This window comes from Podarcis tiliguerta, assembly GCF_965153285.1.
Source record: "Podarcis tiliguerta genome assembly, chromosome: 11".
Classification (NCBI taxonomy): domain Eukaryota; kingdom Metazoa; phylum Chordata; class Lepidosauria; order Squamata; family Lacertidae; genus Podarcis; species Podarcis tiliguerta.
Window position 1 is genome coordinate 14,663,024 of NC_139544.1, and position 14,510 is coordinate 14,677,533.

General features: G+C 43.7%; 1 protein-coding gene across 1 annotated transcript in view; it reads left to right on the forward strand.

Moving 5' to 3' along the window:
- Positions 1 to 14,510, forward strand: part of FBN2 (fibrillin 2) — a 138,609-nt gene that overhangs the window by 25,416 nt on the left and 98,683 nt on the right. The window contains exons 6-7 of the mRNA XM_083403565.1: positions 3,772 to 3,969; positions 14,368 to 14,493. Coding sequence (XP_083259691.1) covers positions 3,772 to 3,969; positions 14,368 to 14,493 — 324 coding nt within the window. The remainder of the gene's footprint in view (positions 1 to 3,771; positions 3,970 to 14,367; positions 14,494 to 14,510) is intronic.

A 14,510-nucleotide genomic window follows, 5' to 3' on the forward strand; every position in this document is an offset into this window, starting at 1 on the left:
CACTCCTGGCTAGGTTACCTGGTTGAACCCTTTCTGTCTGGACAGCCTCAAGTTTCGTGGCTGCCTCAGTCGCTGGCAGAATCCATCAGTGGGCGTTTCTTGAACCTTTTCCAGCATAAAAGCTGTTTGACGCCCAGTCTCCTCCTCCTCTCCCTGCGCGGAAGTCTTCTGCGCAGGGAGGGTGTGGGCAGCGGAGTACCCGTACTCTCTCCGCTGGTCTCCGGCGAGGAGTCCTGGAGCCACCTCTCCGATTCCCCCATCTGCCCCCCTTCTCCACTGGTGTTACGCTGATTTCCTTCCCCAGCGGATGGGCTGCCTCTCTCCCTACTGGGACCCTCTCCGGCATCCCTCTGGAGCCTTCTCTCCGCCTCCAGCTCCGATGGCAGTTCCCTGACACCCACAAAATAAAGCAGAGGTGTCTTTTAAATAAAAGGACACACTCTACTCATGTAAAAAACACACTGATTCCCAGACCTTCCACGGGCCGGATTGAGAAGGCGTTTGGGCCGGATCTGACCCCTGGACCTTAGTTTGCCTACCCATGCTCTAAACCATGGTTTCCCAAGCTTGGGTCTCCAGCTGTTTTTGGACTACAGGCCCCATCAGCCCTAGCTAGCAAGACCAGTGATCAGGGATGATCGGAATTGAAGTCCAAATACAGATGGAGTCCCCAGTTTGGGAACCACTGCAAAGGAATAAACCATACTCCCTCCTAGCTTGGCAGTACCTTAATGGCATGATGGAACTACGATTGCAGCTCTGCTATTCCAAAAGCCAGGGCAGAAGGCAGGCAGATCATATTGGGGCCAATTCCATTATATGATGGTAGTGGGGCAGGCTTAGAATCCAGCAGATCTCAGCCCTGATCAGCTTCTTCTGGGAAAGCCCTGCTACGGTACTTTTTGCTGGCTGCCACCCAGTAGAGATCCTGTTGGCAGAACTTTGCCTGGCTTCATGAAGGTGCTCTGCTCTAGCAGAGTGGCATTGGCACTACTTTGCAGGTAGTGGGCAGGAGGAGGCCAGGGGAGGCTGGCGGGAAAGACAGAGGGACACCTAGGGCCAATCCAACATACACCTACACATCCGTCGCAAGGGGGCTTTGAATTGCTCTGTAACTAGTGAAATAATTGCGATAGGAGGAAGATGAGCAGGGTGTATAGCCCAAACAAAACAAAGTAACTACTCATTTCTGCTTAAAGTCCAGAAGTTAGGGGCGGCGGTTCCATCAACTTTTACATGCACAGTTTGTTCTTCTGTGTGAAAGAAGCTATTCGGACTCATAGAGCATAGAATAAAGATGTAATAAGAATCCCTGCTGGACTTCCAGCATTTAGTAGTGAGCCTCTCCAGACATAGGCGGCAGCGTGTGGAACAAAGCAAAAGTTATGAGACTGACACAAGCACTGCAATTGGGCAGATATCATGAGCATGCAAAACAGGCCGACAGCCTTGTGATAATGTCCCATCTTTGCTCACCATTGCAGTACGAAATGGCAAGCTGCACAAGCATGTTGGCTGTCCCTGTGCCAGCATGAATACGTTTCTAGTAGGGAGATCAAGTATCTCACCAAAAGGTTTATAGCAGGGGTACTATGGCACACCCAACTAAATTGAACCCTGGTGTGGGTGCAAAATCCAGATGGGAAGTTGCAAGGGCATGGGCATCTGTTTTTATAAGGAACCTTTTCCAGTACTCTGCATAAATTTGCTACATCTGAAACCAGCTTTTAAAATCCATCCATTAGTTACCCAGGTAAAGAAATGCATACTCTTATTTGACATATTTAGGATGATACGCTTATTTGAATCTTAGCTATGTTAATTTTTTCCTTAGACATTTAGCTTATCCTTGTACAACCTGTTTTCCAAACAGTTCACTGAATCCTCTCTGACTTGTTGATACTTAAAGAAATTTTATGTATTTCAACCAGGGCTTGTCTGTTGCTGGTTTCAGCATCATTATCCACCATGTCTTGCCTATCACGCAAGCCTTTGGGTGCTGCGGTGGGGTTATTGGTTGGCGGGGTGTGTGTGTGTGTTGTTATCTTATGTATTTTGTATTTTATACTTTAAACTGCTCTGTGTTCTCTGGATAAAGGGTGGTGTTTTGTTATACAATACAGGTGTTTTTTATATAGTGGCCTATATTGCAAGAGGCTTGGGCATTAAGCGATTGAATACAAAACTTTAATGTAACCTGCAGGCTTGCCATTTCTTTTGCTGAAATGAAGGGGCAATTTTTGGCTTTGTTGCATTATAGCTGTTGTGTAATGACATCGTCTCACTCCTTTCTTCATTGCAAGGCACCTTTGGGAAGGAACAATTAGTGCTGGAGAATGGGCAAGAAAGTGTGCCAATTGTTTTCCGCTGAATCTTCCCCAGCAGTTGCCTTTACTGTAGCATCAGAGTGTCCCGAACCCACATTTTTGAAATTGGCACACATTGAGAACTCTGGCAGGAAAAAAGTGTGTGTGTGTGTGTGTGTGTGTGTAAGAGAAAGAATTTTAGTTAGCTAGTTTTCCCCATGGTTGGGGGAAGGTTAAGCACACCTTCCTCCTGTCCACCTCCAGGTGCAAATTGTCCTTTGATCAGGGCAATTTGCAAGGGAGAAGAGGCCATCTCTCTCCTTGACAAAGCATGTGATCATCACCTGCTCTGAGGTTAATCAAGCTGAGTGACCACAAACCTCCCAGACCTAACAAGTCACCTGATCTTCACCTGATCAACTAGTAAACTGGGCTGTGTTCTCTTATCTACCTCAGCCTCTTAAGGTATATTCCCCGCTGTTCCTGGAGCCTCAGAGCCTGTCATGTTCATGGAGAAGGGGACACCTCTGGTTCTGGTGACATGTCTATTTCCTCTGGCCCCTGTGAACTGCTGGCTGTCTCTTCAACATCCTCTGCTGTTCATTGAGGAGACCTCCCCAGCCATAGCCTCCCATTCCCCATCTTCTGCTTGTCCTGGGGGCTACTCCTCACTTGTCCTCCTCACTGGGATCCTCTTCCCTTTTCTCAGTGTCCTGCCAGGTCATGAGATCAAAGCAGCACTCTGATCAAAATTTGCGCAAGCTGCATGACACCTGCCCTTTCATTTATGTGTGGATAGTGTTTAACAATCTCTCCTTTTAACTGAAAATATAGACAAGGTGGGGACGCGGGTGGCGCTGTGGGTAAAAGCCTCAGCGCCTAGGGCTTGCCGATCGAAAGGTCGGCGGTTCAAATCCCCGTGGTGGAGTGTGCTCCCGTTGTTCGGTCCCAGCGCCTGTCAACGTAGCAGTTCGAAAGCACTCCCGGGTGCAAGTAGATAAATAGGGACTGCTTACTAGCGGGAAGGTAAACGGCATTTCCGTGTGCGGCTCTGGCTCGCCAGAGCAGCGATGTCACGCTGGCCATGTGACTCGGAAGTGTCTCCAGACAGCGCTGGCCCCCAGCCTCTTGAGTGAGATGGGCGCACAACCCTAGAGTCTGTCAAGACTGGCCCGTACGGGCAGGGGTACCTTTACCTTTACTTTACCTTTATAGACAAGGTACACTAAGAGTTCAAGCAATTTAAATCCCTAGTGGGATATAGCGAATTTGTTCGTTTTTTATTTTAAAAAAGTCACAACATTCCATGGCCCTTCAGAGAAAAAATGGTTCATTATTCTGCAAGCTTTCAAACGGAACATATTACTCCATCAGATAAGTGAAGTAAACTGAAAAGTTGCTCTGTTTATAGATGTGGAGGTGGAGGCACTCCTCAGGCATTAAAATGTTTCCTCTTAATTTCCAGATTACAGAACAGGCCCTTGTTTCACTCAGGTCAGCAACCAGATGTGTCAAGGCCAGCTGACTGGCATCGTTTGCACGAAGACGCTTTGTTGCGCAACCATTGGACGTGCATGGGGCCATCCTTGTGAGATGTGCCCTGCTCAGCCTCAGCCCTGCCGCCGTGGTTTCATCCCCAACATCCGCACTGGCGCATGTCAAGGTAAGCCATTTGTGTTACATTAGTTACTGCAATTTAAATGTTTTCCTACTGTAGAGGAGATCTGAGCAATTGATTGAAGCCAGATGTTTCTTCCCTCCATTCTCATATATATATATATACAGAGAGAGAGAGAGAGAAAGTGAGAGTATATTCAAAATATAAAGCATTTCTGTAAGTGTCAAGATATTTGTTAGGCTGCATTGACATAATAATGAAACCGATGTGTTTGTGGAAGAATGAATTAGACCCACAGACTGTGCATGAAACACAAGAGTGAAAACAATTCCATTTACTCATTGAGATAGAGTCTCATGTACTGCAATAGATGCCTTTTCCCTTTCTTGGGATAACCATTATACAGTCATACCTCATGTTGCGTCCGCTTCAGGTTACGTGTTTTCGTGTAGCGTCCTGCGGCAACCTGGAAGAACCAGAACGAGTTACTTCCGGGTTTCGCTGCTCGCACATGCGCAGAAGCAGCGCCTCGGCTTGCGTCAGTTCTGTGTTACAGACGGGCCTCTGGAACGGATCCTGTCCATAACACGAGGTTCTACTGTATATAGCATGTCTATTAAGTGTCTATAATTCCCTCTGCACAGGAGCAGCTGGTGGAGCGGGCGGCCACAATAGTCTCGGCCTCCCAGCAGCTACTGTCACCATGGGACAGTGAGGGGGCAGATAAGGGCAGCAGAGAGAGCAGGGTGGTTTGGGCACCCAATCTGGCACTTCTGCTAGTGTGCCCTGCTGGCCTGACCTCATTGCTGCCCTACCCTATGCTACCTGAGTCTGCAGCAGTGACAGCACTGCAGTGTCGCCATGTCCTGAGTGGTGTTCTCCTTTGATGACTGTTGCTGCCCCTGTCCATAATCAAGGCTCTGCCTCCTTTGAACAAACGGCATTTTGGTAAAACAAGTGAACGAGCGGTTCCCAAAGTGAAATGTGGGGTTTCCTAGAAAGGGGTGAGAGCAACTACTCTCCTCCCCACCCCCCAGAGTTGTAACTGTTGTTCACAACATACTGAATTTTGAAATAAAGGAGAAATGTCAATTTTTACTCCTGACCTTGCCCAGGCAAACTTTAAAGTACATTTTCTTGAAAATTATGAGGGTTATTATAGTTATTAAGAAAATGTACTTCAAAGGTTTTTGTCCCTATAGGCACTGAGTATGTAATTAATGCAATTACGGGGCTGACACTAAAATCTGAGAGTCATGTAGAAATCCTCATTATAGAGACTGGTTCTAAAATTGGCAGCCTTAACAAAGCAGCATATTTGTCCTTGTACAAAATGAATAAGTGATTGCTCAGTGGATTGATACAGTGATCTTTTGCTTTCTAAGGTGAATTAATATAACAATAGGTTGTTCTACATCAGTCAGACATATGTGCCAATTTTATTCCATTGTATCGAATCTAATGTGGAATGAGTAGGAAAAAAGTAACCAGTAGTAATTTCCTGTAGTAAAGGTAAAGGTAAAGGGACCCCTGACCATTAGGTCCAGTCGTGGCTGACTCTGGGGTTGCAGTGCTCATCTCGCTTTACTGGCCGAGGGAGCTGGCGTACAACTTCCAGAGCAGCGCATGGAAACGCCGTTTACCTTCCCGCTGGAGCGGTACGTATTGATCTACTTGCACTTTGATGTGCTTTCAAACTGCTAGGCTGGCAGGAGCAGGGACCGAGCAACGGCAGCTCACCCCGTCGTGGGGATTTGAACCGCCGACCTTTTGATTGGCAAGTCCTAGGCTCTGTGGTTTAACCCACAGCGCTACCCGCATCCCTTCCTGTAGTAACAAGAGGTAAATATATCCTTCCTTCTCCTTAGAACAGCCTTCTGCATCCTGGTTCCCTCCAGACGTCACTGGCATATAATTCCCATCAGCCCTAGCCAGCATGGCCATTGATGAATCATGGGAGTTGTAGTTCAAAAAATATCTGGGAGACACTAGATTGGGAAAGTCTCACTGAAAGTGTCATAGGCTTAGGCTTAGGCCACGAAAGAAAAGCACGTTTCAATAGACTTCCATAGGTCAGGTAGAAGAATTGGGTTCATGGCCTCACACCCAAGAAAATAGTGTAATAACAGAACAATTGTTCATGTGACTCAGAAGGCAGTGGCATGGATGATGTTGAATAAAACTTTCATTGCAGATCTTGCAGTGGGAACACAACAGGGTAAACAGCTTTTATTTTATGTAATGCAGCCATATGGGCCTCAGGCTTCTCGTGTGTTCTTTGAACCAGCAGAACACTGTCACAGACATTGAAGCACAGACATGAAATACACACATCGCTGTTTGCTACTATCTTACAAAACTACAATTTTTTATGCAGGAAAATTGGTATATTTTTTGAGAGAAGATATGCAAGCTTATATTCTGGCATGCACAAGAGGTGTAAATGTATACAAAGTAGATTCAGGTAGGTAGCCGTGTTGCTCTGACGCAGTCGAAATAAATATAAAAATTTTCCAGTAGCACCTTATACCCAGAACAAACTTAGTTGGTCTTTAAGGTGCTATTGGACAATTTTTAAATTTTTTATTCATGTATACAAAAGTGTGTGAAAGAAGCTGACGGTGGGAAACAAAGTATGTGGTGTTTTAAAAAGGTTTTAGCACTGCATTTTTGGCTCTGTCCAGCCTTCCTTCATGGTAGTACGCACTGTCAGAACTCATAGAAGAGTCTGTTTCCTGCTTCTAGGATTGGGGTTCCCAGTGTGCTTGCCAAGACACTTCTGTACACCTCCCTTGGTGTCTGCTGAAGTGGATGGGCTGCCTGGAAAGAGAAGCACAGGCCTCAAGCAGCCTCACACTTTCCCCATCCATTTCCCAAAATGCCTCTGAGTCCCCATGTGTGCCCAGGGATTTTCTTCTTAGGAAGGGAAAGAAAGACTTGGGGGATTCTGGAACTGTTAGTCTCAGTCCTGGTTCCTGGTCGGGAAAAGCCGCTCTGCTGGGACCCAGGAGAGTTTGATACTTCTGCCTTCTTCTGTGTGAAGGTAGCTCCACCCGCCCCCCTTGGGGCAGGAGATAGCAGTTTACCGATTGCAAATAGGCAATAAAATGCTTAAAGTGCATCTTATAGGGAATGGGTGGAAGTTTACAAACTGTGTGTCAGGCCTGGAGGTTTTCAGGGGTATGCTCACTATATGAGTATCTTTTCTCTGATGCTTATGACTCCTGTAGTTTATGGAGAGAAATGATTAGAAGTATGCCAAAGATTCACTTGGCTCTGTAGCTTCAGTGCCCTTGAGAATGTTTTTCGGCATTTCACGGCTTTGGCTGCTGGTTAACTGAGCATGACAAATATCCTTAAACTGTGCAATGAAGAGTTGACATTGTTGCAGAATTACACTGTGGAAATTGAAAACAGTGTGGGTATTTTGCCTGTGAACAATGCGCATTTAAAACAACCATTTTCTTTTTTACACTATGTAATTTCACAATTGCTTCTTATGGCGTTCTGAATGTGCTTCGCTCAACATGAATTAGGAACTTGGCTGCTGAGAAGCTTGTACTGTCAAATCATTTCAGAGAGAAGCAAAATATCAAAGGCATAAAGATAACATCAGACTTTTGACAAGGGACAAATCCTGAAAAGTGCTGAATATCCATAATTCGTATTAAGCCAGACACAAAGGCCAATTGCAAACATGGATTGAATTTGCTTTCCTGCACACAGTACTGTGTTCCTTTTGTTAACTAACAGAGAAACACAGGAACTGATTATGTGTGGCCTTTATTCAGACCATAGAATTGTGGAGTTAAAGAGCTGTAGGGTCCACGAGGATCATCTAGTCCACCTGCCTGCAATGCAGAAATCTTTCGCCCAATGTGGGGCTTGAACCCACAGCCCTTAGGGAAGATAATGGAGAATCCCATTTTCAAGTCATAATTAGGAAAGATTCCCTACTTGAGATCCAGACAGAATTGCTATGTCTTCCAACCAAATGAAAGAAGCCCTTGAAATCACATTTGGTGCATCCTCAGAACAATCCCATAAAGGTATTATATGGAACTATTTGACAGCCACTATCAGTTTTCCTGATTTGCCATTGAACTGAACAGCTGAGAGAATTCTGTTGTTGTACACCTCCTGACTTTTAATTCAAAAATATGGATTTCAAGTCCATGTCCAGATGTTCTTTCTCTTGCTTGCTGTGCTTGATGGCACATAACTCATATCTTCTGCTTTTTACTTTGAGAGATTATGTGGTGTTTTTTTCCTGTTTAGAACAATGGCACCATGGAAACAGTGGCAGCAAACAACTGCCATGTCCAAGCCATCGTCCTCACTAGGAAAAAGGGTACTAAGGGTACCACTGTTTTCTGTTCCTCTTCCATCTAGGCCTGTGCCAGCATCCTGATCTTTATTTGCACAGGCCCTTTCGCACAAGCTTTCCTGTGCCCATCATTTTGATAGGCCCCCTGTTTAAAGTGTAGGCTAGAAGCCCATCTTCCTTGCAAGTGTGATTCCCTTTGCATGCTTCTTCCAAACAATGTATGTTCCTAAGTTTAAAGAAATCTGATGATCTTGAATGAGATTCTGCATGTTGGCTTGTGGCCTTCCCTGATGTGTATGGTTCTTCTGTTGGCCTCTGATGCTGGCTTGAGTTTTGTTTTCATGTGGCTGTTAGGAAGAGTTTACATTGTGAGCTGCCTTGTAACCAAAAGGGAGGATAAACTTATTTGATGACCCTCCGCAATCTATGAAAGAGGCCTTCCTACATGTCTTGCTTGTAACTGAGGTACATCTAGTAGGAAAGCTTCTGAGATGTGGAACCTCCCTGCCTTGGGAGATCTATCTAGCCCTAGTTGTGTTAGGTTTTAGCTGCCTGTTGAAGACCTGTTTATTTAGACAGCCATTTAGTCTTAGCTGTTTACATTCTATATTATTGGATTTAGGTATTACTGGATTGTTTGCATTCTACTGGGATTTTTTAGATGGATTGTTTTTTGATTAGCTTTCTTGAGCCCTTCATTCTGGAGAGGCAGGATACAAGTGGTGTGTGAGAACAAAAGAAAGGAGAGAGAGAGAGAGAGAGAGAGAGAACACAGACATATACACACAGAAAATTGTAGAGTTGCAGAGTTGGTAGAGACCCCAGGGGTCACCTAGTCTAGATTACAACTAGATCAAATGTGACAGATGACCATCCAATCTCTGCTTAAAACCCTCCAAGAAAGGACAGACATGCCCTTTTTTTTAGCCACAAGATAACTGGAGGAGGAGAAAGTTACATTGACAGATATCACTTTATCTGCTGAGGAGCATGTTGCTTTGCAGTGGAAGCTTCGCTTAGTTTCAGTGGCTGCTTCTGATGTGGTATGGCAGAGTTGCTCTTCAATACAAAAAGCAAAAAGCCCTACTACTCATGTAGCTATAAACAGTAAAGTGGGCTTTAAAGCTGAAAGCTTTACAGTATTCTTTAAACCAAACATTTGGTTTCCTCTCTTATACCTGTCTGGGGAAGGGGACAAGCTGGAAGAGATGACCATTGGACATCTCTGTAGTAATTAGTACACATTTATAATCAACTTAAAAACAGATGAGAAGCAATTCCAGCTGAGACTACCCTGATGTGAAACATCGCTCTAAGAACATATCTGGTTAGACACTGCAAGATTATAGAAACACTCAGTTCGGGATGAAAACAACAAATGTTAGTCCTGACTTATCTACAGTAAAATGGCACTGTAAATATGTATTCACTGGACTCGAGCTTTACTTCCTTACAAGTCCATCTTATGCCACTAGGATTGTGAATATTTCTGCCCATATGACTGGCTAGAACCACTCGTTCTAATAGCAGACTCAGGTGGTGAGTGCTGACAAGAATGTAGGCAAAATGAGGCCACTGAGAACAAGAAGCAGAGGTATCAGAATATGTTAGGGAAACACTGATGTTAACAAATATTTTAAAAAGCAACTAACCGGCTTGTGCAGAAGAAACATGTTCAGTAGCCATGGAATTTTGAGTTCTCATGAGCACATGCTGGCATCCAGGCAGAGGTGAGAAATACTCATGTCTGAAACCTATGTTTCTATATCCCTGGAAAGGACTCGAGTTGATTCTGATGAAGTGGGGTTTGCTGGACCATAGGGTGGCATAGTGGGAACCACAACATTCATGGAAGTGGGCAGAACAATGTCATATCTGACAGACTCTCCTGCTGTCGGTGTATCCCACCTATAAATGGTCACAATAATACTTTGATTTCATCTTAGTATTCTGCTGAACCAAAAGATCTATGACCCCTTTTTCATATGAAAAACGAAGCGAGGCATGAAAAATATAATAAGAGCTATTTACAGAGATGGAAACCAATGTGGCTTCTAACCTGTGGCCCTATGAAACCACTGAAATCAACTTGATACGTGCATTCATTTGGCTAGTTCAGAACCTCACTGTGTAAGACTGTGTCCAACCAAATTTCAGACCTAATTTATGTACATATGTAAATATCAATAGATTCTCTAGCTTCAGTTGCTGATGTAGCAAGGCTCCATTCATATTTCACTTCCTGATTTCTTTTCCATAGAACAGTTTAACATAATGCAAGTTGCTGTCTTTCCCCCCCCCTTCCTTGGTTTTTTTTTTACCATAAATGGAACTAAAGCTGATAATGATTAATAAAGTTTCTTAAATACTAAAATGTTTTCACTGCAGGGAGAGAGGAAAACTTAGCCTATTTTTGTTTCCTGCTAGTAGAGCAATTAATTATTTAATAATTTAATATCTGCAGCTCATTTAGCTGTGAAACATTCTCTTGTGAAGGAGTCAAACAGAGACACTCTTTGTAGAAGTAGTGGCCACCAGAGAATTCATATATTGCTGTTTGCACATTAATTTGCTACTTACAACATCTGTAAATTGTTAATATTAGCTACCGCTCTGCTGACACAGTTGGCTGCATTTGAATAAGCAACATTGGCAGATAAAAGGTCTACTTATAACTGAATGCCTCCATGCATTGAGTGCACATTGAAGCAGAAGGCTAAAGGTCAAACCCTGTACCTTACAGCTAAGAACTGAAAGAGGCTATTGGGAATACTGACGTGGTTACTAATACCACGTGTCTGGTGGGACTTAACTTTGGGCGAACAATTGCAGTGCTGAAATCTGCCCTCCAGCGTCTCAAATCTTTTCTCTCCTTCACTTTTTTTTTTTTGCCTTATTCTCAGAGCACTTTAGAATTTTCAATTTTTGAGCTTACCTTATTGTTTCAAGGCGTCCAAGGGTGGTATATGCATTTTGCCTTCCAGTAAAGATTTCTCCTGCCCTCTGCTGCCTTCCTGCCACTCCATGCTTCCTAATCTGAAAAAGCCCCATGGGATGAGTTACCTTATGACGTCTTGCCCTGGGCTTTAAAACACAGGAACCCCAGATACTCCATAGCTATTAGTGAGATGATTTGTTGAATCAAAGAAAGGGCACTCACAAAGTACCCTTTGGTCACCTCAGAAGTAACAGAAGGATAACAAATTCCTTCACCCTGCCCATGAGAAATTTACCAAAATATCCTCTCCCCCTTGATAATTTTTGAAGACAAATTCTTTTCCCATTAACTGATGAAGATTGGTTGAAAAAATCCACAGGAGAAAATTTTGACGAAGAGGTAGAGTAAATTACCCATTTCCCCCCTAGCACTTCCTCCTGCCCAACCTATTGTCATTTTGTATTTGTTGTCTTAATGTAATTGTTGTCTTAAAGAGAAGCTTGCTCTAGTTGGTATCCTTACACTATATCACTGGCCAATTACCCTTCTAAGCCCCAGCTCTGTTAAATCACTGGCTGATCACCTGAAGTCTTCTTGCTGTTTTTTTCTTTCAAGCTAACATACTGAAATATAATACAGTGCTACCTCGGGTTACATACGCTTCAGGTTACAGACTCTGCTAACCCAGAAATATTACCTCGGGTTAAGAACTTTGCTTCAGGATGAGAACTGAAATCATGCTCCAGTGGTGCGGCGGCAGCAGGAGGCCCCATTAGCTAAAGTGGTGCTTCAGGTTAAGAACAGTTTCAGGTTAAGTACGGACCTCTGGAACGAATTAAGTACTTAACCCAAGGTACCACTGTAGTGACATCAGAGGTGGTTTTAGGGTTGCACAACCAATGTGGCAGAACTGGGCACCGCACTGCAAGGGGAACCACAACAATTCCATAGAACGGAGCACAAGAGGCAGGGGGTACCAAATTTGCGTCGCACAGGGCACCACTGAAATTTGAGAGCCCAAAGTCTGCCACTGCTCCCGTTGGCTTTTCCAAAGGACTTTGGTGGGAGACTTCCTCTGTCCTTGCAGACCTTCTTAGCTTGGGCTTTCATTGATTTCAGCTTTAAAGCATTGGCTCCTCCTTCTTCCTTCCTCACTTCCTAAGCCCCCTATGGACACTGATTGTTTCCCCTGGCAACAAGAGCTTTCCGTTCCAAACTCTCAGACTTGTCTCTTTTTCTTCAACACACATCTTCACAGTCTTCCGAAGCCCCTTAAGAAATGCTGAGCCTGCCCTTTTATTCTCTCCTGTCAGACCCTCCAACCAGTCGCCAGGTTCTCACTGGAATCCCAAAATTTCATTGGCCTATAACTACAGACCAATATGTTTGACTGGAATTTCTACTGAAATGTATGAAAGTTGAATTATGTAGCCAAGTGTCAGAACTGAAACCTTATGTGTTCCATAGTAATATTTTCGGCTCATCGGTTTATCTTCCTCCTGGAAAACTGTCAATGGTACCCCAATACAGTGTACAGTGGTACCTCCAGTTGCGGACACGATCCGTTCTGGGGTGCTGTTCACACCCCCAAAAGTCCACAACTAGAGTGGTGATTCTGCGCAAGCACGGAGCGTGATAGAGCGCTTCTGTGCATGTATGAAGCATGCAGAATGCATGGTGAAACCTGGAAATATACACTTCCGGGTTTGCTGCATTCACAAGCTGAAAAGATGCAACATGAACCTAACACGACATGAGGTATAACTGTATCTGGCGTCATTTAGGAATAGAAGTCCAGTCTCACCCTTTCACACAATTGATAGTGTTTGAAACAGCACTATCTTGTTACATTTAGATTTCTCCCATAAAAATACAGTTTCTTAAAGGCATCATCAACAGTCTGTGAACCTGTGGGTATGGGGTGATATATAAATTCAATAAATAATAATAATGATAACAGTCTGCAAAATTCTTAATGTGCCATTTAAACATGCTAAAATCTGTATATAGGTGCGGGATGTGTTGAGGATTTTTAATGTGCTGAATTAGCACTGCTGAGATGAAAAAGAAACGTAAGTGCCTATGTCATGGGGTTCTGGGTGGAAAGATTGGTCACCATTGCACCTACCATCCAGACAAAGGGCAAAAATCTGGCCTCTCTATTGAAGAATGTCTGCAGAGTCATTGAGCTTTTTCAGACAACAAAGTTCTAGACTACTTGAATGCATAAGTCATTTTTTATTAGAAAGAAATTTGATCTAATGTACCCTCATTATAAGTGTTGTTCCTCTTGAACAGCCTATATTGTAAACCAAAAACTAAAAAACGGTAATTCTAGGAAGGACATGTAGGAGTCCACATGGCTTTACATCAGCTCTATTCTATGCATTATGGAGGCTGTTTATTTCTAAATAAACTCAGCATAGTTTCAGCAGTAAAGTATAAACACTTCTGCAAATTTAGTTACAACTGAAGTTTGGCAATCAATGGTTATAATAAACTATGTTTAGCTAGATGTCTACATTGTAAAGTCTTTCAAATTCTTATTGTTTGCAATGTATGTGTCTTCAGGTTTCTGGAACTAGAATTGTTTTTGTTCGTTGGTTGGTTTTAAATAGAATAATTCCTTGTAATGTGGAAATTTAATAGTGTAGAAGCAAAATGGGGCCATCTAAAATAAGATGGTAGCTTCTCCATACTCAGTGGATGCAGAAGTTACAGAAGTTCTTAAATAAAAATAAAATACTTTTAAAACACTCCAGAAATGGCTACTTACCCAGTCAAAGGGTGGGCAGCTGTTATGGCCCATTGCAGATGACTCCCATCACCCAGGGAGCAATGCTTGGGACAAATGGCCAGCAGTTTGGGGAATTCCCAGGCCGGCAGCTGGGGTTTGGTGAGGCTTTCTCGCCAGGTGATTGATTTGAATTCCAGCCAGTCCAGCCAGGCTGAGAGGGCGGGTTTGGGAGCCCAGCAGCACTGGATCGCAGGGACCTTTGAGGTTTCAGGATTTGTGGAATACTGATGAGCATAGAGGTAACTAATCCCATCGTCTGGAGATGGAGATTCCACATTACCATTGCCCTCCGCAAAAAAAACACATTAGTGTACATTGTATTAGCATTCACACGAGGTTTATTTTCATTTAGGATATTGAAAATGCATATTTTATTTGCAGATGTTGATGAATGTCAGGCAATCCCTGGAATCTGCCAAGGGGGAAATTGCATCAATACAGTTGGATCGTATGAGTGCAAATGCCCTGCTGGTCACAAACAGAATGAAGCAACTCAGAAATGTGAAGGTAGGTATAACAGACTG